The sequence below is a fragment of the Psammomys obesus genome, unplaced genomic scaffold (genome assembly GCF_907164565.1).
Source record: "Psammomys obesus unplaced genomic scaffold, mPsaObe1.curated_primary_1811, whole genome shotgun sequence".
Taxonomy (NCBI): domain Eukaryota; kingdom Metazoa; phylum Chordata; class Mammalia; order Rodentia; family Muridae; genus Psammomys; species Psammomys obesus.
This window is the reverse complement of record NW_026586173.1, coordinates 13710131-13733619: the sequence shown is the minus strand read 5'-3', so window position 1 is coordinate 13733619 and position 23489 is coordinate 13710131. Positions and strand designations below refer to the sequence as shown.

The 23489-nt window shown below is 48.9% G+C and overlaps 1 protein-coding gene across 8 annotated transcripts in view; it reads left to right on the top strand.

Moving 5' to 3' along the window:
- Positions 1 to 21853, top strand: part of Ilf3 (interleukin enhancer binding factor 3) — a 40891-nt gene extending 19038 nt beyond the window's left edge. For 2 of the 8 annotated variants that reach the window (XM_055601310.1, XM_055601311.1), the window contains 20 exons: positions 4583 to 4680; positions 5003 to 5041; positions 5427 to 5656; positions 6080 to 6257; positions 8898 to 9045; positions 10280 to 10371; positions 10758 to 10853; positions 11402 to 11513; positions 11938 to 12035; positions 12591 to 12702; positions 12787 to 12897; positions 14071 to 14270; positions 14589 to 14756; positions 15603 to 15740; positions 15894 to 16070; positions 16161 to 16317; positions 16427 to 16480; positions 19632 to 19994; positions 20588 to 20716; positions 21329 to 21853. In XM_055601310.1, the coding sequence (XP_055457285.1) occupies positions 4678 to 4680; positions 5003 to 5041; positions 5427 to 5656; positions 6080 to 6257; positions 8898 to 9045; positions 10280 to 10371; positions 10758 to 10853; positions 11402 to 11513; positions 11938 to 12035; positions 12591 to 12702; positions 12787 to 12897; positions 14071 to 14270; positions 14589 to 14756; positions 15603 to 15740; positions 15894 to 16070; positions 16161 to 16317; positions 16427 to 16480; positions 19632 to 19994; positions 20588 to 20716; positions 21329 to 21465 (2742 nt within the window). In that variant the 5' untranslated portion in view covers positions 4583 to 4677 and the 3' untranslated portion in view covers positions 21466 to 21853. Of the gene's footprint in view, positions 1 to 4582; positions 4681 to 5002; positions 5042 to 5426; positions 5657 to 6079; positions 6258 to 8897; positions 9046 to 10279; positions 10372 to 10757; positions 10854 to 11401; positions 11514 to 11937; positions 12036 to 12590; positions 12703 to 12786; positions 12898 to 14070; positions 14271 to 14588; positions 14757 to 15602; positions 15741 to 15893; positions 16071 to 16160; positions 16318 to 16426; positions 16481 to 16914; positions 18268 to 19631; positions 19995 to 20587; positions 20717 to 21328 lie in introns of those variants that run through there. The other 6 variants (XM_055601312.1, XM_055601314.1, XM_055601316.1 and 3 more) reach the window with 6 other exon arrangements.
- The last annotated feature ends 1636 nt before the right edge of the window (positions 21854 to 23489 follow it).

Here is a 23489-nt window from a genome sequence, read left to right as displayed (position 1 = left end):
TTGCAAGAAAAGCCATCTTAACCACAAAGCTGCCTCTCCAGCTCTCAAGTATTGACTTTTGAGATAGGTTTTCCCTTAACCTAGGTTTGTTTAGAACAGGGTCCTGATTTTCCTGTCTATCTCCCAAGTGCTGAAATTGTAGCTGTGCCTAGGCATCCTTTAGCAACACAGCCAAGTATAGTTGACTTCCAGTTGAGTTCCAATTTCTTCCTTTACATGGGAAGAATGTGAATCAGTTGGTGACAGTACCACTATAAGGAGTAGGAGCCACTACCATTTTGGGGTCTAGAGGGAATTGGGCTTTGTGGCTTACATAGTCTGACCTGCTTAGCTCTTTGAAGTGGTGTTCAGGGGTGCTTCTGTGCTGCAAGGACAAGAAGGAAACTATAGAAAGATGAAAGTCAGGCAGGCCAACTCCAAAGTCTCTGGGCTGCGGCCCCTCTCACCTGTGGCTGCTTAGGAGCAGTTACAGCTTAGGCTTGCTCTCTTCTCTCTTAATCATCCCACACTTCTGTACTCCCTTCCCCTACTGTTCTCCTATGAAGCCTTGCTTCTCTTTCCTGGTAGCCACCTCTGCAGAAGCAGCACTCTCAACTCCCACTCTGTGGTGATAGTTTAGTTTTTTAACTTGGCAGTGTTAATTGCTAGGCAGTTCTGAAGCCCTTTGGGACTGTCTCTTTGGCCAGTCTTACAGTTTGTCTTTTAAGGGTGGTGCCTGCAGTCTGTCTTACAACTATTATGGCTGGAAGGAAGCAGAGTTGGTGCTGGGGAGGGGCAGAGCTGTTGATTGGTGGACAGTTGCACAGAAGTTGCATAGGTTGTGGTTTGCATGTTGTTTAGAGAGTTGAGTATGTAGTGATTTTTTTCTTTCTGTGAAGGCTGTGTTGCTCATTTGGGTATGTTTTCCAAAGTTATGTCCATGGAAGTTACCTACTTGGTGCACCTATTTCTGTCTTTTCTTTTCCTTCCTTAAACAATTTTTTAAAGATTTATTTATTTTATGTATGAGTGTTCTACCTGCATACCAGAAGAGGGCATCAGATCCCAGTATACATGGTTGTGAGCCACCATGTGGTTGCCAGGAATTGAACTCCGGACCTCTGGAAGAGGAGGTTAAGCAGGCAGTGCTCTTAACTTTGTCTCTTAATTGCCTTAATTTTTTTTATTGCAGGGTTGGGGGCCACATGTCATACCTGAGCAGGTTCAGAGGACTGTTTGCAGGAGGAATTGGTTTTGTACTCTCACCCCCTGAGCCACCCTGCTGGCTCCTCCTGGAAATTTATTTTTGTAGTTTTTCAACAGTTATGTACATGTATTTAATATATTTTGACTATTCTCACTCCATCACCCTGTCACATTCCTACTGAATCCTTTTGAAGTCCATTCTTGCCTTAAGGTTGTTTGTTTGTTTGTTTGTTTGTTTTGTTGGCTTTTCAAGATAGGTTTCTCTGTGTGGCCTTGGCTGTTCTGGAACTTACTTTGTAGACCAGGTGCACCTCCCAAGTAGTGTACCTCTACCGCCTGGCAGGTTTTTTTGTTTGTTTTGTTGCCCATTGCCTTTAATTAGGGTTGCTTGTATAAGTGTGTCTGTGTAATGGTTTCATACTAGAGCATGGACAGCTTACCAATGGCTGCAGCACTGAAGAAAATGACTCCCTCTCCCTCAGCAGCCATTAACTACCAGCTAGGGTGGGGCCTTGTAAGCCCCTCCTTCATCCATGCTAAAATGTTGGCAGGCCCTAAGTAGTATAGGTCCTGTGCAATTAGCCCCAGCTGCTGTGAGGTCAGTAGTGCAGTGTCAAGGTCATATCCAGAAAACATGTTTTCACAGCATTCTTACCACATCCTTTAGCTCCTAGGATTCTCTCTGCCCTGTCTTCTGTGAACTTGGAGTCAAGTGAATAGAAGTTCCATTTACGTCCAAGCACTCAGTAAGCACTTACTTTCAGCCCTTGAACTGGTTATGAGTCTGCATTAACTCAGGTCCACTGCAGACAGACGCTTCTCTGACCAAGGCTGAGAACACTCGTTATTTTTCCATGTGGCAGAAGCTCTTTGAGACCTCATGTCTTTCTCTTACCTCTTTAGTGTTCTCAAGGGCCAACACTCCCTTTTTTCCTTTTCCAAATATTGTTTGTCTGTGTGTCTTTGATTTGTATGTGTGGTGTGTGTGCATGTCTGTGGAAGAAGACAAGGCCAGAGGAAGATAGTTTGTGTGTCCTGCGCTATCCCACTTTTAGTCTTTACAGGTTTACACAGGTGAATCTGAGGCTGGGCTATGAGTAGAAATCTTCAGTCAGCCATCCTCCTGTCTCTGACCCACACAGTGCTGGAGTTACATACAGGTTTTCACTCGTAAGTTTTGGGCATTCAACTGCAAGTGTTCATGTTCTTACCCACTAACCATCTCCTGCCCTGTTTGCTTATTGAGATAAGATTTTTCTGTGGAGCCTAGGCTGGCCTAAACTTACACACCCCTTGCCTCTGCTTCTTGAGTGCAGGGACTACCGGGAGTATTATGAGCACAGGCCCCACCTCCCCCAATTCATACAGAGTTTCTTCTCTGTGTAGCCTTTGGCTATCCTGTGTAGACTCCGCTGACTGTAAATCCTCCTGCTCTGCCTCCCTGAGTGCTGGGATTAAAGGCGTGTGCCACCACCACCTGAGGCAGGGTTTCTCTTGGCTGTCCTGGATCTTGCTCTGTAGACCAGGCTGGCCTCAAACTCAAAGAGATCTGCCTGCCTCTGTCCCCTGAGTCCTGGGATTAAAGATGTGTGCCACCAAGTCCAGCAGTTTCCCTTTTTAATTTATTTCTCTCCTTTTCTTTATCTCCTCTTCTTCCTTTCATAGCTTTGACTGGCCTGGAACTATAGACCCAGTTTAGCCTCCATCTCACTGTACTCTCCCGCCTCAGTTCTCACCAGGTGCTGGGAATAACACTCACATTTTGATGAGCATTTCTACCCACAACATTTTTGGTAGCTTGTTAATCTTATGTTTTTATTCTTTGGATTTTCAAAAAATATTTATTACATTTATTTGTGTGCATGGGGCCATGTGGCGTGTAACACATGTGGCGGCCAGGACATCCTGTGGAATGTGGTTGGTTCTCTCCAACTGTGTGGGCCATAGGTTTTGAACGCAGGTCATCAGGCTTGGTGGCAAGAACCCTTTACCCGTCGGTCCATCTTATTTACCCCCCTTCTTTGTTTTTAGACAAGGATGTTGTGTAGCTTATTCTGTCCTTGAACTCCAGATAGCCTTACCTTTTCATCAGTTACGATAGCCACCGTTTCTAGCTTACATTATGTTTTTGGTTTTGATGTTGGGGATAACACCCAGTGCCTGCAGTATGTTAAGCACATGCTCTGTTACTGAGCAACCTCTGTTTCACCTCCTGCTCTAGTTTATTTATAAAGCCAGCATGCTTTGGTGTTGGAGTACAGCCAGTGAAATGAGCATGTGCCTAGCTTATATGCGTTCCTTCCTGTATTTGAGTCCAGAACTACAAACTACATAAGTTTGATTTCTGTGGCAAGTACCTGTAATCTAGCATTTGGAAGGTAGAAATAGAGGAGAATCAGGAATTCAAGGTTATCTTTATTCTATATTTGAGGCCAGCCTGAGCTATAGAAGATCCTGCCTTGAAAAACCTGCCCTGGGATTGGGGAGAAGGTCTGATGGATAAGAATGCTTGCTGCATACGTGTGAAGACCTGAGTTAGAATTCCTAGTGTTTGCTGGGCAGTGGTGGTGCATGCCTTTAATCCTTGCACTTGGGAGGCAGAGGCAGGTAGATCTCTGAGTTCAAGAACAGCCAGGGCTACACAGAGAAACCTTGCCTTGAAAAACAAAAACAAACAAAAAAGAATTCCCATTGTTTCTGTAAAAAACTGTACGTGGCCTCATGCAACTCAAGTGTTTGGGTGAGGCAGAAACAGGATCCTGGGAGCTTTCTGGATACCAACCTAGCTCTATGTTTGGTGTAGGCCCTATTGCAAGGGGGGAAGTGGGAAATAATAGAGCAGGACATCAGTCCTGCCTCTGTTCTCCATGTGTGCCTTCCAAAAGACTTTATGCATATACGACACACTTGCAAAATCGGCAGTTTAGGATTGAGGGGTAGAGCAGTGGTAGAGCACATGCCCAGCATGGGAGTCCCTGTTTGCTTCCAGAACTGTGAGAATCCGAGCTAGGCTTACAAGGTGGACAGATAAGGATTTGGAGTTGGGGCCAATCTATGCTACAGAAAACCCTGACTACTACCACCTGCCCCCATTTGCACTGTAGCCCCCCTCTTGCATGCTAACTGGGAAGAAATGCAACAGGGACCACAGGGTAACAGAAACCCCCTTAATGTATGGTTAAATTGAGATCTGTCCTCTGGAAGTCTGCTGTTTTCTTATCAAGGGAAATTGGAGTGAGTTTGGTGACTTGGCTTGGCTACCTAGGAACACAGATATGGCCTGCTGTGAGCAGGCCCTTTGTGAGCCAGCAACTTCATCCCTGCTCCCAAGTATTTAGCTGTGGAGCCCATCCATCTCTGCGGTATTGGAAACTAAAAAGGTTTTCTGATCTTATAGATAGTTGAAGTATTGCTAACACCAAGGAACTGTCACAATTTGAAAAGATAAGCCAAGGCTGATTTCCAGACACTACAAGGAAAAAGGAAGGAAAAATGGTAAGACAGTTTTTTTTCTTTGCTCATAGACCCTTTTTCTTCACTTACGTTTGAAGATGCCCATAGCATGTCCCCCAGGGTTTTATGCTGTTAGCATTTTATCTTAGACATTTTGAATTCTCTAAAGTCATCACGTGTCACGATGTGAGTACAGTAGTCCCCCCTTAGCCGCGTTCTCAATTCCCGCGGTTTCGGTTACCTGCGGTCCACCGCGGTCTGAAAGTATTAAGTGGAAATTTCCAGAAAGAAAAAATTGCTAAGTTTTAAATTGTGCACCGTCCTGATGCCTGCGTCATTCACCTCACTTCATCTCATCACGTAGGCATTGTATCATCATCACTTCATCACAAGAAGAAGAAGGGTGAGTAGGACGATCAGCTACTTGGAGGGAGACCACATTCACATTCCGTCTTGTCTAGAGTTACCCTTCCTGTGCCTGATTGACTGATTAAACTACCATACCTGTGTGCGTAGAGGTCAAACCCAACCATACTGGTTTTGGTGCTATCCGCGGTTTAACACATCTACTGGGGTCTTAGAATGTGTACCCCGCGGATAAGGGGGGACTACTGTAGTATAGCGATACGTAAAGTGCCCACTTCCGGTTGCTGCGTGGAGAGTCTCCTCTCAGCTCCTGGGTCATGTTCCCATAGTCTGTCTTCTGAAGGATGGAATGATATTGAGTGGCGAGGCGTGGGCTGCTGGCTGTCCTTGCATCATTTTTAGCGTAGTTTTCGCATTTCCAGCGTCCCATGAGAATTTTTGTGAATGATGATCGCCATGTGATGGCAAAGCATTCTTCAGTGTACCCTACGCAAGAAGAGCTGGAGGCTGTACAGAACATGGTGTCCCACACTGAGCGGGCCCTCAAGGCTGTCTCTGACTGGATTGATGAGCAGGAGAAGGGCAGCAGTGAGCTTGCTGAGGCAGAAAATATGGACACACCCCCAGATGATGAAAGCAAAGAAGGGACTGGGTAAGTCTCTGTCTGTCTATCTGTCTCTCATGTGTTTGTATGTGTTTGTATATGTGTGTATGTTTGTTGAGGAGGGCTTAGGACTTTTCAGGCAGGGTCTTAATGTAGCCCAGATTTGCTACCTCACTATGTAGTCAAGCCTGCCCTTGAATTCCTGTCTCTATCTTACCTAGCTCTTGTAGTGTTTTTTTGTGACAGGATCTCACTGGATAGTCTGTGCTGGCTTTCAACTTATTTTGTAGCCCAAGGTAGCATCAAAATCATAGAGGTCCTTCTGCCTCAGCCTCCTCCTGAGTGCTGGGATTATAGGTGTGTGCCATCATGTGGCACAGCTAAGCTAGCATCTCTTCCGAGAAGTGCCAGCCTCTCTGGGTTCTGGCTAGGTCGGCTTTCCATTGAGCCTGACTTTTGTCTGTCTCTCAGGGAACAGAAGGCGGAACACATGACTAGGACCCTGAGGGGCGTGATGCGGGTCGGCCTGGTAGCCAAGGGTCTTCTGCTCAAGGGGGACTTGGATCTGGAGCTGGTTCTGCTCTGTAAGGAGAAGCCCACAACTGCCCTTCTGGACAAGGTGGCTGACAACCTGGCCATCCAGCTCACTGTGAGTCACCACCACCACCATTATTGTGCCAGAGGGGGTTCTAGCGCTTGTGGAAAAGAGATGGTCAGAGGAAGGGAGGGCCCAACTGTGCTATATGCCAGGGAGCAGGCTCCCCCTTTCATCTGCCACATGTTCACCTTGATAACAGGCAGGACACTTATGGAGCCATGGAAGGTCTGTGGGAAATCATCTGCTCTGTCTAGTGGTGCCCATTCTGCTCTCACATATGAAGCCTGGGCTGTTGGGCAGAAATACCATGTGTAGGCTGTGTGGGGTAGAGAGAGGAAGGGAGTTTTCCCTGGGTTAGACCTGGGCATGCTTGAGACTCAACTCCGTTCAGCTGGCTGCAGCTGGAGCTTAGTGGTAGAGTTGAGAGAGAAGGGGAAAAACAGTGTGGTCGTGGTGGCTCATACCTATAATCCCAGCATTTAGGAGGCTGAGTCAGGAAGATTATTGAGTATTCAAGTCCAGCCTGGGCTATGGAGTAAGACCCTGACTCGAAAAACAAACCAAAAAAACCTCAGTCATTTTTTTCTGTTACTATTGTATAAGTAAAATGGTTTTTCATATTTATTTAACATTTATTAAGTCAGACCCCAGGTTAGACATATGTGCACCTCCTCCCTCACTTTCTTTGAGTGTCTGTCCATTTTGATCCACCCTCTTATTCCTGACTTTTGAGAAAAAGTCTTATAGCCCAGGCTGGCCTTGACATCTCTATCCTATTGCCTCCAGAGTGCTAGGATTCTAGGAGTGGGTCTCCCTGGCAAGTTGCAGTGGTGGACCTCACACTTATCTGAGTAATAGGGGTGATGTGACCTTCTGAGGCTGAGAAGCTGAATATAGGGTCCCCAATGGGGACAGCCAGAGACTAGAGCTTCTTCACTGCCATATTTTGCATTTCCAGGATAGTCCTCATGAATTTAACTAAAAGATAGCAAACAGAAATTCAGAACTGGTTTTAAGTATTACTCTTTTGCAAAGAAAAATATCTTTGCATGTGAGTAACCATTCTGTAATATGCTGGGGACGTGCTCAGGACAGGACAGTGGTGTGACCTGAGGTCTGGAGGAGCAAGTGCAGAATGTTAGAACCGAGAGGACCTGCTGAAGGTCAGGAGGTTCCTCATAGCTGCGATTTCAGTTGATGTTACCTCTTTAAAGACTGTTACGGAGAACACATTGGTAAATGTTTGAAAAGAAAGCTCTGAAGAGCTGTTCTTCAGGGGTAGGAATGGATGCAGCTGCAGTGCTCACGTGCACATTGTATGCTTAGTGAGTTTGCCCAATTCCATCCCTATCGCAAACACAATAGTGTGTGCACGTTACAGCTGTGGTTCTTGACAGCTAACCTCGACACTCCCTGAGGACTTTTGGCCATCTGGAGATAGGGGCAGGTGAGGTACTCTTTTCCCTAGTGCATGGTTACCACGGATGTTTTGAGCACCCTGTATAGTACAGGACAGCTTCCTCTCAGAAAGGGTTACCTGGTCCAGAAGGTGAACCATGCAGAGGTTATAAAATCTACACATCGATTTCCAGGGCAAATGTCCTTTCTGCAATATATGCACTTGACTTTTTAACAGAACTAGTTAAAGAAACTGAATGTGTTCCAGTTAGCATAAACAAGCTTGTAGAGAAGTTCAGGTTAGGCGGTTGAGTTTACCTGCAAGAGGCACATGCTCCCGTTTGTACCGTTGCCTATAGTTGAAGGAGTGCTTGTGCTTCTCTTCCACACCGTCTGCTGATTGCTCCTCCCAGCACAGAGCTTGTTCAGCCTGAGGGTGCCCTCTAGCACGGGCGCCGGGCTCCCCATACAGTGTCTGTGACAGGTTCTGCAGCATGCTAGGGCCATGTAAGAAATTAGAACCTTAAGCCTTGAGCTAGGACTGAGGCTGAGGTGGGGAGATCCACATGGTAAGAAGAGCCTGCCTCAAAAAATGTTCAGAAAGAAAAACGGTTTTGTTTTCAGATAGATTCTCCCTTTGTTCCCCCCAGGCTACCCTTGAACTTAACCCTCCTGCTTCAGCATCCTGATTGCTGGGGTGATAGACATGTATCTTCCTAGCTGGCCAGCTATTGCACTTAATTATTTTTATGCTGGGTTTTACTGTCTAGCTGTGGCTTGCCTTGAGCTTAGTATCCTCTTGCCTCTGTCTTCAGAGTGCTGGCATTTCAGGCATGCACCCTGATGCTCAGGCTTGAATTGCATTTTTTTTTTTTGTTTGTTTTTAAATTAAAAGATTCGTTGTTGTTGGTGTCACTGTGTGTGCTGCCCAGGCTGGCCCTAATTAAACGATCCTCTGGCTTCAGTCTCCCAGGTCACTGGAATGGCTGCCACTGCACTAGGTCCTTTCACTTCCTGCCCTTGAGATAGAGTTTTGTTCTGTGGCTCTTGTTAGCTTTGAAACCTCATTGTCCTGCCTCAGTCTCTTAAATGCTGTGGTATAGATACGAGTTATCACACCTGACTTCCTTTATACTTTAACACTCCTGGTGCAAATAACATTTTTGACTACAGGGTTAGAGGCCCTCCTAGCGTTCATAGCCTGAGACCCAACAGACTTTGTCAGATTACTTGATTACCTTTCAGAGTCAGTGTTTTGAAAGCTTCGTTTTTTGTTTTTTTTTTCTCCTCCAGACTGTAACAGAAGACAAATATGAAGTACTCCAGTCTGTGGATGATGCTGCTATTGTGATACAAAACACAAAAGAGCCCCCCTTGTCCTTGACCATCCATCTGACCTCCCCTGTTGTCAGAGAAGAAATGGAGAAAGTATTAGCTGGAGGTAGGGAGGCCAAGAGAAGCCATCAGAACATTTCAGACTTGGTGTTCCTTCTCGCTCCAATGTGCTATTCAGTTTTTGAGTGCTTTGATTAGAGGGTGTCAGTGTAGCTCTGACTGCCTTTACGTTCATGTCTCCGCTTGGCCTTGTGTTCTTGGGAGTTTGACCCAACAGTGGCACCAAAAGTGAGTAGCACTTTGCACAGGGAGTACGCCATTTTGTTTCTCGTACTCCTCAAATGCTCTTGAAACTTCCTTGTTAAACTTGTTTCCTTCTTGGAAAAAACAAGATTCCCCGGGAATCTTCCAGTATTGCAGTGGTTAGCAGCAACCAGATGGCTTCTATATGAACGGCACGTAGGAGTAGTGATCGGCTGGCCCTGCGGCGTGGCCTGGGTGTTTCATTTGTCCTCTTCCTGTGGCACTCTGAGCTTTAGAGAGGCCAGAGCAGCTTTGGATAAAGTTCAAACCACTGTGCTGTCTTCCAGTCCAGTCTTTATACTTCAGCTGCTAAGCTAATGTTTCATCCACAATTCACTGGTCTCCCTGAGGACCTCCTGGGCCTGTGGTCAGGCCTTATCCAAATCCTTCATAGCTGGAAGAGCCAAATGACACCCTAGTTGTTTCGCATTGGAGGCTGACTTGTTGATTTCCCTTTGGCACACGTATATGATGCCAGTGAGCAAAGCCCTCTTAGCTTATCCACTCAGGGACGCTGGACCTTTGACCAACAGGACTCTCTTCTGTCAAGGCCTGGGGCTAGGGCAGTCCCGCCTGGTGGGCGGAGGTGGTCCCCTGTACTGCAGGTGGATGCCTGTTTGTGAGACACAGAGAGGGAGTTCGTTTCCACTCCCCCACCTCTTTTTGTTTTTGTTTTTTTTCTATTGTAAATTCCAGTCTAGCTGATTTATGGGGAGGAAGCAAGGGAACGGGTCTACTAGAAGATAGGGTTAGCCTATCTTTTCCCTTCCCCGTTGATTGTTCCTTTTAGAGTAACTTTTCTTTTTGATTTTGGTTTTTGTTTCTGTGGTTTAAAATTTGGGAGAGGGCCTCCCGATTTTTCTGACTTCCTCTCAGAGCTGATGGCACTTTAGCCTCTCCTTCCCTTGTCCAGGGTGGACACAAATTGAGATTGTGGGAGACTCAGCTGCCCTTTAGGAAGCTGCCACATCCCCTTTGCACCTGACAGAACCCCTTGGTCAAACTGTGCCTTGTCTTCTTATTCCATCCATGAATAGAAACGCTATCAGTCAACGACCCCCCGGACGTTCTGGACAGGCAGAAATGCCTTGCTGCCTTGGCGTCCCTTCGACACGCCAAGTGGTTCCAGGTTTGCATTTTGTTCTTCTCTTTGTCTTTCAGTAGAGAATGCCTAAGTTTTACAACATGGCTAACTTTGACCAAAAAGTGACCATAACATTGACTGTAGCCGTGCCGATCTTGTTAGCATCTGCGGTGTGCAGCTGCTAAAGGAGCGGCTCTAAATCAATTTGACCTGACGACCCCGAGGAGGCTGAGCAGTGGGCTGCTTTGCAATAAGAGTAACAGGCTTCCATATATGCCGGGAGCATAATGCTGGCCACACACTTGGTGGCTGTGCACCCCTGCAACTGTTTACCCTTGGCAAAGTAGCACCACCAGAGTCATGTTGTTCATGTTTGCTTGGTGTCCTCTGTGGTGCCCCGAGTATGAAGAGCCTGCATTTTCTTCCTCTAGGCCAGAGCCAATGGGCTGAAGTCATGTGTCATTGTCATCCGTGTCCTGAGGGACTTGTGTACCCGAGTGCCCACCTGGGGTCCCCTCAGAGGATGGGTAAGACACCTTGTGCTAGGGGTGGGAGTAGTGTTTGTCCAGGCAGGCCCTTTCAGATGTGACCTTCCTGTAGTTTCATGGCTGTTGGCTTGGGTGACTGTTATGATCATCAGACTGTGGGTTGGGGTGAAAGTGAGGCTAGGGTTTTCTGTGGGGGAACATAGTTGAGAGAGGAGGTGGAGCTGGTTGGGCAGTCTGCTGTGACTAATCATAAAGGTAGGTGTGCAGGTGTTCTTCAACAGCTTGCCAACAAGGACCTGAGGCCTGTTGTGCCAGCTGCTTGTTTCTGACAGCCCACTATTAAAGACATCCTTTCTAGTGGTTACAGTTTAAGTGTAATTACCCACTTAGGCACTCGGGGTTGCCACTTGGTCCCCGCACTGCCTCGGTGAAAGTCTTCCAGCCCCTGCCTAGATGTCTGATGTTGGACTTTCACCTCACTGGCTGGCTTTGATTCTCAGGATCCCTAACATCTCTTACCCATTAATAGGACTTCCTGGGGTGTCAACTCTTGCAGCTGGAAGCTCATTGTACCTCTTGCTTTCTAGCCTTTGGAGCTGCTGTGTGAGAAGTCCATCGGCACTGCCAATAGGCCAATGGGTGCTGGCGAAGCCCTGCGGAGAGTGCTGGAGTGCCTGGCATCCGGCATCGTAATGCCAGGTTGGGGCCTTGTGATTTTCAAGGGACAGGGAAAAGAATAGGGATGAAGGCCTTATAGCCACTGCCTCACTGGTCCACTGACTGGGTTAGGGCTACAGCAGCTCCATTTCCCCCTGCTAGGGCCGAAGCACGTGACTACCCTCTTGCACCATCATATCCAGCCCTGTCCGGGTCCGCAGCCACAAATCAGAGGGCGGACCCGGGGCCGGTGGTGACCCACTCCCACATGACTTTCTTGCTCTGAGACATATGATTTATTTCTGTCAAGGGCTGGATGCTGAGTGGGTCACCGAGCTCGGTGTGTTTTCCAGAGCTGGGTGTGGATGGGTTGCGGGGGGTAACACACCTGGTTCCCTCAGCCAGCAACTCTTACGAGACGACAAGGTATAATCCTCTGCATATCTTCCTTGTTTCCTGCCTTCAGATGGTTCTGGCATTTATGACCCTTGTGAAAAAGAAGCCACTGATGCTATTGGGCATCTAGACAGACAGCAACGGGAAGATATCACACAGAGTGCGCAGGTATAGTCGTCGCCATTGCCAACATGAGCCCTTACCCAGTCTGCACTCACTGGCTCCCAGTTCCATTACTGGGCATTTGAAGGGCAGCCCCTGGATCATAGGCTCAGGTTGGGGACCAAGGCAAAGGCATGGTGTCTCTGATACAGGGCGCTCCAATCTGGGCTGCTTCTTTGTTCTGGCACCACATGTGACTATTGTCTGCCTCCCACCCTGCTCACGTGCCATGTTGGCACAGCGAGTACAGTGGGCAGCAGCTTTGCAGTGGGGCTCTTTCCCTGTGTGTCTACCACCTGGCTCCATGTGGCAACCAGCCCCCAGGTTGGGGTCTCCTGTACTCATCTTGAAGGGGGGTGGTCACAGGCTGGCCCTCCCCCACAGCAAGGCTGGGCCAGAGCTGTCAGGCCCTGCCCTGCCTGTCAGGGGACCCCTTGCTGACTGAAGGGAGAGTGTTAGCAGCCCCCCAACTCCTGTCCCACTTCAGAAGACATTAGTGAGCACACATACAGTCACTGTGGCGTGAGGCAGCCGAGTCAGACTCTTCTTCCCCTTCTCTAGCATGCTCTGCGGCTTGCTGCCTTTGGTCAACTCCATAAAGTCCTGGGGATGGACCCCCTGCCTTCCAAAATGCCCAAGAAACCAAAGAACGAGAACCCAGTGGACTACACTGGTAAGGATATGTGGGCATTGTTGACAGGGCTCTCTGCGAGTGCTGTTTGCATGTCTCAGCTGCTTCCATTTGGTCTCCTTTCAGTTCAAATTCCCCCAAGCACCACCTATGCCATCACACCCATGAAACGCCCCATGGAAGAGGATGGGGAGGAGAAGTCTCCCAGCAAGAAGAAAAAGAAGATCCAAAAGAAAGGTGAGCATGTGTCCTGATTGGTAGGTGTCACCCTTCCTCTGTCTGGCCCAGATACTGTGCAACTGGATGTGATGAATGTTAATGCTGTTAATTTTTGTTTGAAATTTTTTGGGGGGTATGGGGGTTTTGGTTTTTCGAAGAAGGGTTTCTCCGTGTAGCCCTGGTGGTCCTGGAACTCACTCTGTAGACCAGGCTGGCCCTGAATTCAGATTTCTTTGCTTCCCAAGCGCTGGAATTAAAGACATCTGTCACCACTACTTCGCTTAAATCATTTTTTCCCCCTTTGTGTATATTTAAAAAATGTGTGTGGGTGTGAATGTGCTTGTGGCGGGGTGTTCATGTAGAGGTTAGAGGACAGCCTTGGGTGTCTCTTTGCCTTCCACTTTTTTTTTTGTTGTTGTTGTTGTTTTTTTGTTGTTTATGTACATTGGTGTTTGACTGCATGTTTGTATGAGGGGTCGGGTCCCCTGGAACAGAAGTTGCAGACAGTTGTGAGCTGCCATGTGTGTGCTGGAAATTGAACCCCAGTCCTCTCTTAACTGCTGAGCCATTTTTCCAGCCCCTCCACCTTGTTTTAAACAGGGTGCCTTTGCTGTTCACTGCTGAGTGTGCCAGGCTAACTGTTCCAGGTGCTTTCTGGGGATTCCTGCATTTCTATTGCCTGTCTAGACATAGGAGTGCAGAGATCACAGATGGGCTGTCCCATCTGGCTTTATGTGTGTTCTCAGGATCTGAACTCACAGCCATCTCACCAGCCCCTTCGGTTGGTTGATTGATTGTTTATGGAGATACACTCTTTGTTATGTGGCTCTAGTTGTCCTTGAACTGGCTCTGTAGACCAGGATGCCCTTGATATTTAAGTATTGTAAAAAATTAATGTCTGGGTCTGGTAGCCACATCTGTATTCTCAGCACCCATGAGGCTAAGCTGAGAGATCTTGCTATGACCTCAAGTCTAGACTGAGATACAGAGTGAGAGAGAACCTTTCTCATCACTCCACTTACCCCAAAACTAGTAACTGACACAGAGATGGTTCCATGATAACTTGTGCTCCAGTGACTGCAGGAGAGGCTCAGGACTGGCCATATGCCGCAGAGTTGTGTAGCAGTCTCCAGGCTTTGGCTTTTCTGGACTCTGGAAGTTTCATCTAGTCTTGCCTTGTTCTTTTCTTAGAGGAGAAGGCCGAGCCTCCCCAAGCTATGAATGCCCTCATGAGGCTGAACCAGCTGAAGCCGGGGCTGCAGTACAAGCTGATCTCCCAGACAGGTCCTGTTCATGCCCCCATCTTCACCATGTCTGTGGAGGTAGATGGCAGTACCTTCGAAGCCTCAGGGCCATCCAAAAAGACCGCCAAGCTGCATGTGGCTGTAAAGGTAAGTGCATGTACTCCTTTCCTAACAGAAAATGCACTTCCCAGGTTGCCCTCTGGCTGATGGCATGTATCTCAGAAAGAGTGTAAAAACACAGGTAGTGGGGTAGGTCTTTGATAATTTGACAAGTCATACATACCTGTCGAATCTTTAAAGATAACCTGAGGAACTAAAAAGAAAAGAGGGAAAAAAAAAAATTTGCAGGTAGCTGGGATTGTGCTGCAAGTTACATAGGAGGCTCTGTGGAGTCTGGAGAGGACCTGTGAAGGTGGTTCCTTGTAAGTCTTCCTCACCTGAGCCCTGGGTCTGTCTGCTCCACAGGTGTTACAGGACATGGGCTTGCCAACAGGCGCGGAAGGCAGAGACTCCAGCAAGGGGGAGGACTCCGCTGAGGAGTCAGATGGGAAGCCAGCAGTAGTGGCCCCACCCCCTGTGGTGGAAGCTGTCTCCAACCCCAGTTCTGTCTTCCCCTCAGATGCCACTACTGAGGTGAGCCTGTGGTGGGTGCTAGGAAGAGTCTATTGCCAGGACAGAGCCTGAACAACTTGTGGCCTGTATGAAATCCTGAAATCATTTCACACATTCTGGGTTGTTTTTTTGTTTTGTTTTGTTTTGTAATTGCGGTGCATGGTTCTCAGGCATAAACTTTTTCCCCCTTCATTTTCTCTTTCACGTGTGTATTTTTTGTCTGGGCAACACGTATGCAGTGCCCTCATCCCTTGGAACTGTATTTACAAAAGGTTGTGAGCCACTGTCTGGATGCTGGGAGCTGAAATGGCTTCCCTGGGAGAGCAGCCAGTGCTTTTAACCACTGGGGCATTCCTTTAGGCCCTGAACCTTTTTTCCCTTTTTAATATAACCCTCATGGTAATTTCATTTTATTATCACCATTTTTTCTCATACCCATTATTATGTGTGCACACACATGAGGCCTGAGCACCCGTAGCACATGTTCAGTGGTCGTCACTTGTAAGTCTGGTTTTTACTGTGTGGGTTCCAGAGATTGAGTTTGCGTCCTCAGGCTTGGTGGCAACCATCTCTACTCACTGAGCCATCTTGCTGGTCTTGTGTGAACTCAGTATAAATAATGTTTGCAGTGTCAAAAGGTTGGATTCATCTGCCAGATCTTACATCAAGGGACTCAGCTACCCAGCACCCAGAATGTCGTGGGTGGAGGCGGTTGTTTCATTGAGACATGTCAGCTGGCATATACACAGGCAGGTTTAGATCCAGATACGGTTCAAGTGAGAGGGCTTGACCTCAGTGGCTGTTTGGATTTTGGGTGGTGGAATGCCCAAATCTAATTTTGTGGGTTTTCTGTGTGCTTTCCCTGAGGGCGTCAAACAGCAGGGTCCGATCTTGACCAAGCATGGCAAGAACCCCGTTATGGAGCTTAATGAGAAGAGGCGTGGCCTCAAATATGAGCTCATTTCTGAGACAGGGGGCAGCCACGACAAACGGTTTGTTATGGAGGTAAGTAATGAGGTGGCTAGAGGCATCCCTGAGATTCCTGGGGGAAAAAGTGCTGTGGGGGAGGCCTGAGCCTCTGCAGAAAGGCCTGAGCTATGCCCTCAATCTGGAGGAGGTGCTGGTTAGCTTAGTCCCCAAACAGTATGTTTTTTACAGGTTGAGGTGGATGGACAGAAGTTTCAAGGTGCTGGTTCAAACAAAAAGGTGGCAAAGGCTTATGCTGCTCTTGCTGCTTTAGAAAAGCTTTTCCCTGATGCCCCTCTTGCCCTTGAAGCCAACAAAAAGAAAAGAACCCCTGTACCCGTCCGAGGTGGACCCAAATTTGCTGCCAAGGTGAGGATTCATCTTTGAGCCCTCTGGCCTGGGGAAGGAATTGGGTTAATCTGAGGGTGGGGTAACCGCATCCCTGTGCATCTCTTTCAGCCGCACAGCCCTGGCCTCGGCATGGGGGGCCCCATGCATAATGAAGTGCCCCCACCTCCCCACCTCCGAGGAAGGGGCCGAGGAGGCAACATCCGTGGGCGAGGACGGGGCCGAGGATTTGGTGGCGCTAACCATGGAGGAGGCTATATGAATGCTGGTGAGGGTCTTTCTTCGTGTCACCTACTGGGGTGATTGTGTACCTTTCCTTGGAAGGAAGGCACACGTTGGGTGTATGTCTGTCTTGTAACCTGTCTGCTCTCTTGCAGGCGCCGGATATGGAAGCTATGGGTACGGCAGCAATTCGGCCACAGCAGGCTACAGTAAGTGTGCACTCTCTCTGTCTGCACTTTGGGAAGCTGCGTCAGTGTAGTCTGGGTCTGAGTTAGGGTAGGGTGCTGGCCTCAGCATCTCTGAGGTTCAGGGCCGCCAGCCGCACCTTTTTGCGGTGATTAGGTTAGCTGGTCCTTAAGCCCCTGTCCCCAAAGTATGTCCTTGACAATTTTAATGCTAACACACCCTTTGTGTACCGCCTAAGTTCCTTTGAAGTCGGCTTTTTAAATTTCTCTGCTTTAAGCAACCAGTCTTTGAGAATGCGCCTTCCTGCCCGTGCACCGCTCTTGTCTTGAGAAGGAGCCTTCATTGGGGGGTCACACGAGCAGAGAAATCTAAAACCTGAATTTCAAATGTGGCGCTCTGTGCCCTTTTTCAAAAGAATTCTAATTTCTTCTCTCTGCTCTGTCTCCCCCTTTTGTAGGTGACTTTTTCACAGACTGCTACGGCTATCATGATTTTGGGGCTTCCTAGAGCGTCTAAAAGTATTGACACAAAATCAACTTTTTACTCCAATTTCCTCCAACTCCAAAACCCAAAGTGTCCGTGCTGTGTCCCTGTGCTTCACTGGGGTTCTCAACCGTGGCTTTCCACCGCAGCCTGTCTGAAACTGTTAGCCTGCAGACTTAAGACAATGGCAGTTTCTATCATGAATTTACCTTTGAACTTGTTCATTTCGAAGTTCACACTAAGTGGAAAAACCCTTTTCTCAGAGATTTTTGTGTGTATGTGTGCAGCCTTGCACAGAATTCTAAAGCCAGCGTTGTTCAGCATCAAGGCAAAAGCCTATCTTTGCTATTAATGGAAAACACTCTTTTATTTAAAGAGAGAGATAATGGCGCATTTTAATCTACCTTTGTCTTAATTTACAGCAGGTTTTGTATGTGTTTTTAACCTTTTCACAAATTTCCACATCTGGTTGATGCCTTTGGCAGTGATGAAAACTGTTTCAGCACATCTGAATCCAGAGCAGCTGACTTTCTCTTGCCTTCTTTGAGCATGTAACCTCTGGGACAGCCAGGGCTTGGTGTGCTGCATAGAGCAGGGCCTCCCACCTTTTGTAAATGCTCTGCTTGGTCCTTGGGGTGAGGTGATTCTGTGGCTGCTTTAGATACGAGTTAACTTGCAAAGGCATCAAAACTGCGCTTCCGTTACCTGTGTGAGAAATGAGACAGGCTTGAAAGGAGAGAATAACGTGAAGTTTTGCAAGTCCTGATCCACAGTGTCAGCGTGAGCTCCTGGGTTTGGGTTTATAGGTTTGTTTTCTTTTTCACAATGGGGCTTTAAAACTGGCCTGGAAGAGCCCAATACGTGCCCAGATTTTCTTCTTTTTCTAACAAAGAGCTGGCTTTGACTTCACCAAGGGTCTATACTGCCCGCCATGCAGACGCTGACTCTAGGTGCCTAGAAATTTGTTCCTGTGTTTAAAGTACAAGATCCCTTCTTTTGTGGTGGGGAGCCCTTGTGAGACTGTCATTAGGCCTCTACTCTGCAGTCTTTGCTGCAGGTCTGCCCCTGCCTTGACTTGCAAGATTTAACGTTTATTCAGGCAAAAAGTGATCAAAATAGTTACGGTGTGATTTGTTCCCCAAGGTTTAAAAAGTCAGTGAAACTTCTTTCTAAGACTTTGCATGATGTATTTTATTTCTATTTTTTAGAAAGTTATGTTTGCAAATTATGTCTTTTTATACCAGGAAATAGTTCTGAATGACGTTGAAAACCTACCCTTCCTTATTACTATTATTATTTTTTAAATGAATACATGTTAAAGTAACGAGCCCTCCGTACTGGCGTCTTCATTCATACCCAGCTTCAGGCAGGCAGCTCAGTTGCTCAGCATAGGACCCTGGGGAAGCCATGGCAGGGGCCTGGAGGAGGTGTTGGGGGCTAGGTTGGGGTGATGGGGTGGTGGGACGTGATCTGGAGCCCTGGGCTTCCCAGTATCCTCACTTGAGCCTCCCTGTGTTTGCTTCCTTCCATTGTGGAACACCTCCTCCTCTGTACTGTTGTGGCTTTGTGATGGGGGTGGGAGAGACCTTCTTAAAATAAGGCTTGCACGGGAATATTGCCTCTCCTGGTGCTTGTGCCTGTAGCTGGGGGGGGGGGGGGGCATCAGCATGGGGGTGGGTGTACATCCACCAGTGGGTGGAAGGAAAGTGTGGTGCTCTTAGATTTCACCCTGGGAAGGAAGGACAGGCAATGTGGGAGTGTCCCTTTTACCTGTCTAGGGCTTGATGGGTTTCATTGGGCTAAAGGTCTGCCTGCTGAGGCCACCTACTCTGGGAATCCAGGCCTCTAGGAATTCCAGGCCCCCCTGTTGAACACTGGGGAATGTTCTGGCTTCCCTTAAGCCTGGAAGTAGGAACTCCCTTCTTTAGTGGGCCTGAAGTGAAGCTTTGGCCTGGCTCAGCCCTACCCATGTCACTCCACCCAAGTCTCCAGTAGGGAGCATGTTGACAAACCCACTGATCAGAAGTGGGGGCCAGAGGCTGTAGCCACAACTATAGAGTGTTAGCTCGTCAGTCCAGCCACTGAGGCCCCATCCAAACATTTTATCTCAGCCTCAGCCTGTGCTTGCCTTCTCATAAGGCTAGGGACCCACTCTGTGCCCTCAGTCATGTTTTTCATACTCAGGAAGGAGGCTGGGCAAGTCCAAATCACTGTCTTGAGAGCATTTGGTCTTTGAAGAACCATTGTGTTTGTGACAAGGCATCTCCTGGGGGTCCCTAAGGCTTGTGCCTGTTGAGCTCATTTCCTGCACGGAGAGGAAAGGGGGTGGCTCACTGCTTCTGGGTGCTTTGCTTTTCCTGTCACCGTTGGGGACATCTGGGTAGCCGTCAGCTAGTCCTGAATGTCATCCGCGCTCGGAGCCCATCTCATTGTAATGTTGACATCTGCAAAGCTGCTGTCGTGCTGCTGCTTGGCAAAGACCCCTTGTCATCAGCTGAGGGTGAGTGGAGCTGAAGGCTGGGCTGGCATAAGCCAGGCTGCCTCGACCAGCAGAGCCTTGTGCTCCAGTCTGTTCCTTGATGCTCTAGCAGTGGGCTGCGGGCCAGCCTTCAGGGCCCACTACTGCTGCCTTCCTCCCCTCCCAGCCCTCACCCTGGGACCCTCCATCTAATCTGATGCTTCCCTGTTTAGGTCAGTTCTACAGCAATGGAGGGCATTCTGGGAATGCCGGTGGTGGAGGCAGCGGGGGAGGTGGTGGCTCGGCCAGCTACAGCTCCTACTACCAAGGAGACAGCTACAACTCACCAGTCCCCCCGAAACATGCTGGGAAGAAGCCGCTGCATGGGGGCCAGCAGAAACCCTCCTACAGCTCGGGCTACCAGTCCCACCAGGGCCAGCAGCAACCCTACAACCAGAGCCAGTACAGCGGCTACGGCACGCCACAGGGCAAGCAGAAAGGCTACGGCCATGGGCAGGGCAGCTACTCCTACTCCAACTCCTACAATTCCCCTGGTGGTGGTGGGGGCTCTGACTACAGCTACGACAGCAAATTCAGTGAGTTGGCCTCCAGTGTCCACTTCCTGATTGGGGATGGCCAGAAGCCCAGCTCTAGCCAGGAACTGTGAGGTGCTCCCAGATAGTCTTGGCTCTGGGAGGGTGAGTGTAGGGAGAAACCTGGAAGCATTACCTTGGACCATAAGTCCCTTCCTGGTATCCATCTCTGGCTAAGGCCTCTGCCCTCCAGGCTGTGGCTAGGTACCAAGGTGGAAATTGCAAGGCTTTTCTCTTGGGACTCCTCAAGGGCTGTGTTCTATCTAGTTCCTCAGTGAGCCAGCCTCATGTTCAGGCCTCGGGTCCTTATGTGCACTGTTGCCCAGTAGGGTTGAGTAGGTGTGCATTCTCTCTCATGTCAGAGCAGTAGCCATGAGAAGGACTGGGGAGTAAATAAACTGTGAGGTGAGAAGCAGATTAAAGCATTGTGTCTTGGTTAGAAGAGGCAGGTGGGAAGGTAAGACAGGTGGACTTCAAGAGTGGGTGACAAGCCTGACCCAGGGCAGGGTGACCTGACAGGGCTTGCCACCAAGGCCCCTTGCTTATCTCAGTTCTCCTTGGTTCAGACCCTAATCACACTGATTTCTTTCCCTCAGACTACAGTGGTAGTGGAGGCCGGAGTGGAGGGAACAGCTATGGTTCCAGTGGGTCATCCTACAACACAGGCTCTCATGGGGGTTACGGCGGAGGTTCTGGGGGCAGCTCTTCATACCAAGGCAAACAAGGTGGGCCCCGACAGCAAGGGCCAGCAAAGGGTGGGATGGGGTGGGGGCTTTATAGGTCACAGGACTTGACAGGGATGTATTCTGAGTGAGGCTATACTGGCAGTTGCTGGTGGCTTCCATTGGGGGCTGGGAACCCTGGGCTCTGGCCCACACCTACTGCTTAGTCTTTAGAAGCCAGAGACCTCATGTTGCCGACCCCCAGTACACACACACACACACACACACACAGAGTTTGTATAGCCCTGGCTGTCCTAGAATGAGTTCTGTAGATCTGGCTGGCCTTGAACTCACAGAGATCTTGTCTGCCTCTGCCTCCAGAGTACTGGGTTTAAAGGCGTGCGCCACCACCTCCCTGCTCAAGTTATCCAACTCTTTAAATCTTGGCACCAAGTTAAAGAGCCACTTGTGTTAGAGGGTACTGAACTGAGCTGTGGTGCTGCTTCTCTGCTCAGTACGTCAACACTTGACATCAGCTGCTCGAGGCAAAGTTGTTCCACTCGGGGTAGCAGTGAGCGATAGGCCTGTATGACAGAGCAGGAGCTGCCACCCTGGGTACAGTTCTGTGTAACTGTTGCCCAGGCCTCTGTCCTCTAAGCCACTTTCATCTTGCAGGAGGCCACTCATCACAGTCGAACTACAGCTCTCCTGGGTCCAGCCAGAGCTACAGCGGCCCTGCCAGCTCCTACCAGTCCTCACAGGGTGGCTACAGTCGGAACACAGAGCACAGCATGAACTACCAGTACAGATAAAGGCCCAGGCTACCCCTCTCACCTTCTGCACCTCTGCCTCCAACTTGTCTTGGGAGATTGAGTCTGCACATCACCAGTTGCCATGTCCACTGGCACAGTGCCCACCCGTCCACGTTGCTGACGTTGCCACGCTGTGAAGTGTGGTGGTCCCTGGGGCTCGTGCCGTGACCCCTATTTAGCTGTGTTTGGGACTCCGTGTCTTCAGTGGTTTGTTAGTTACCATTACACCTTGTCTGAGTAGTGTTCTGAGTTTTTTGCCGTGTGGTATCCCTCTGTCTGTTTATGCCTGGTGTGAGTTCCATCGGGCCTCCTTAAATAGTTGCAGAAGGGATACGTCATTTGTTAATGCTTTTTGTGAAGTGAGTTAAATGAGCTTTCTTTATTTTAATGGCTTTTGTGTTTCAGTTTTATAAGTGAAAATTTTATTTTAAACAGTGGGAAAGAGTGGGGTTTTTTTTGTATGTCTGGATCATTCAGGCAGTACATTTGAATTCCACTGAATGTAGATAAATAAAAGAAAAACAAAGCGGTGCCTGTCTCAGGCCTGGGTGTCTGACCCCCAGCCATGCAACGGGGGAGCAGGTCACAGACCTGGTTACTGTAGAGTCCAGCTGCAGGCCTTCTGATGTCTGCTCTTTTTGTATGGGTGTTTGTGTTCCAAGTTCTTGTTGATCCTATGTAGCCCTGACTGGTCTCAAACTTGCAGCATTCCTACCTCAGCCTTCCAAGTGCTGAGGTTTGCATCCAGGTTTGATGTGGTTTTGAGTGTAATCTCATACCATTGCAGAGCAGACTGTGTAACTCAGGTGGATAACCGCACCGGAGGACCGGATAATGTCCTCCAGCTGCAGTCCTGCCTGGAGGTGCTGTAAAAATGTAAGAGTTGGGACTGGGACTTCATGAAGTCTCGAGCTGTGGTTATCTGTCAGGTCTTTGCTCCACAGGTGAAGTTCTACACGGTGGGGGAGGGATGCTTCAAGAAGCCACTGTTGCCTGGAGAATGCCTTGGGAAATGCTGCATGCTGCTCATGCAGTGCAGGTGGAGTTGCACCTCCACCAGGGCAGGCCTCACCCTTGAACCTGCCTGCAGAGGGTCTAGAGGTCATTCAGACTCCAGCCTGTTGGGAGGGGCCCAAGCACCCTCAACAAACCCTTCCTCACTCTGTCAGCCTGAGCACGGGTATCAGTTGGCCTCCCACACAAAGTGACAGGGTATTCAGAAGATCTGTGTGTTACTCCAGGCTCCTGCCTCGGTGCGGAAAGTCAGTCAAGGAAGATGGATCTTTTCTGGTGCAAGAAAGGAACACAAGGGTGCCTTAGATGGGGTAATAGGCTGAGGGAGGAGTCCTGAAGCACAGGACCTTTACAACTCCTCTGAAGACCAGGACAGCAACTGCTTCCTCAGCCACGCTGCTTCTCCCCTCCAGGAGCTCTGGGTGGTGACCCTTGCCTATCACACTGAAGTTTCTCAGTGGACAGTTGGCCAGCAAGCAGCAAGGGATTACACACACCTACCCCTGTTGTATCCAAGCTCGTCAGCCTAGGAAGCTGGCTTTTCAGGAAGGTAGTTATAACTTGTACCCTGAACGTGGAGGAGACCTGTTCCTGGCCCTTCACTTGTGCAGAGCTGATAGGAGGCCTTGGCAGTTGTCCTCCAGCCCCAGGAAGCCGACTTAGGATCTGTTCCTCCTTCCCTACCCCGTAGTGAGTAGATAGGCTGGTTTTTGATGGGCACACCCCTTGGGCGATACTCTCCAGGTTGCTTTGGATGGTATGTCATGCTTTGGAATTGTCTTCAATGGTCACCAGGAGTTTCAACAGGAAGGACCAAGGGGCCACTGTTTTCCTCTGGTTATGACAAAGTGCTTGGTGTATAATTAAGCATAGGGGTTGGGGCCTGTGTTCCAGGGTGTTAACTACTGCTCCAGGGTGTTCACTCTGTCAGAGAAGGAAGCCTTTCAGGGTGGGGTATCAAAAGGTCTCTAACTGGGATGGATGCAGACCCAGGGCTTCCAACTACTTGA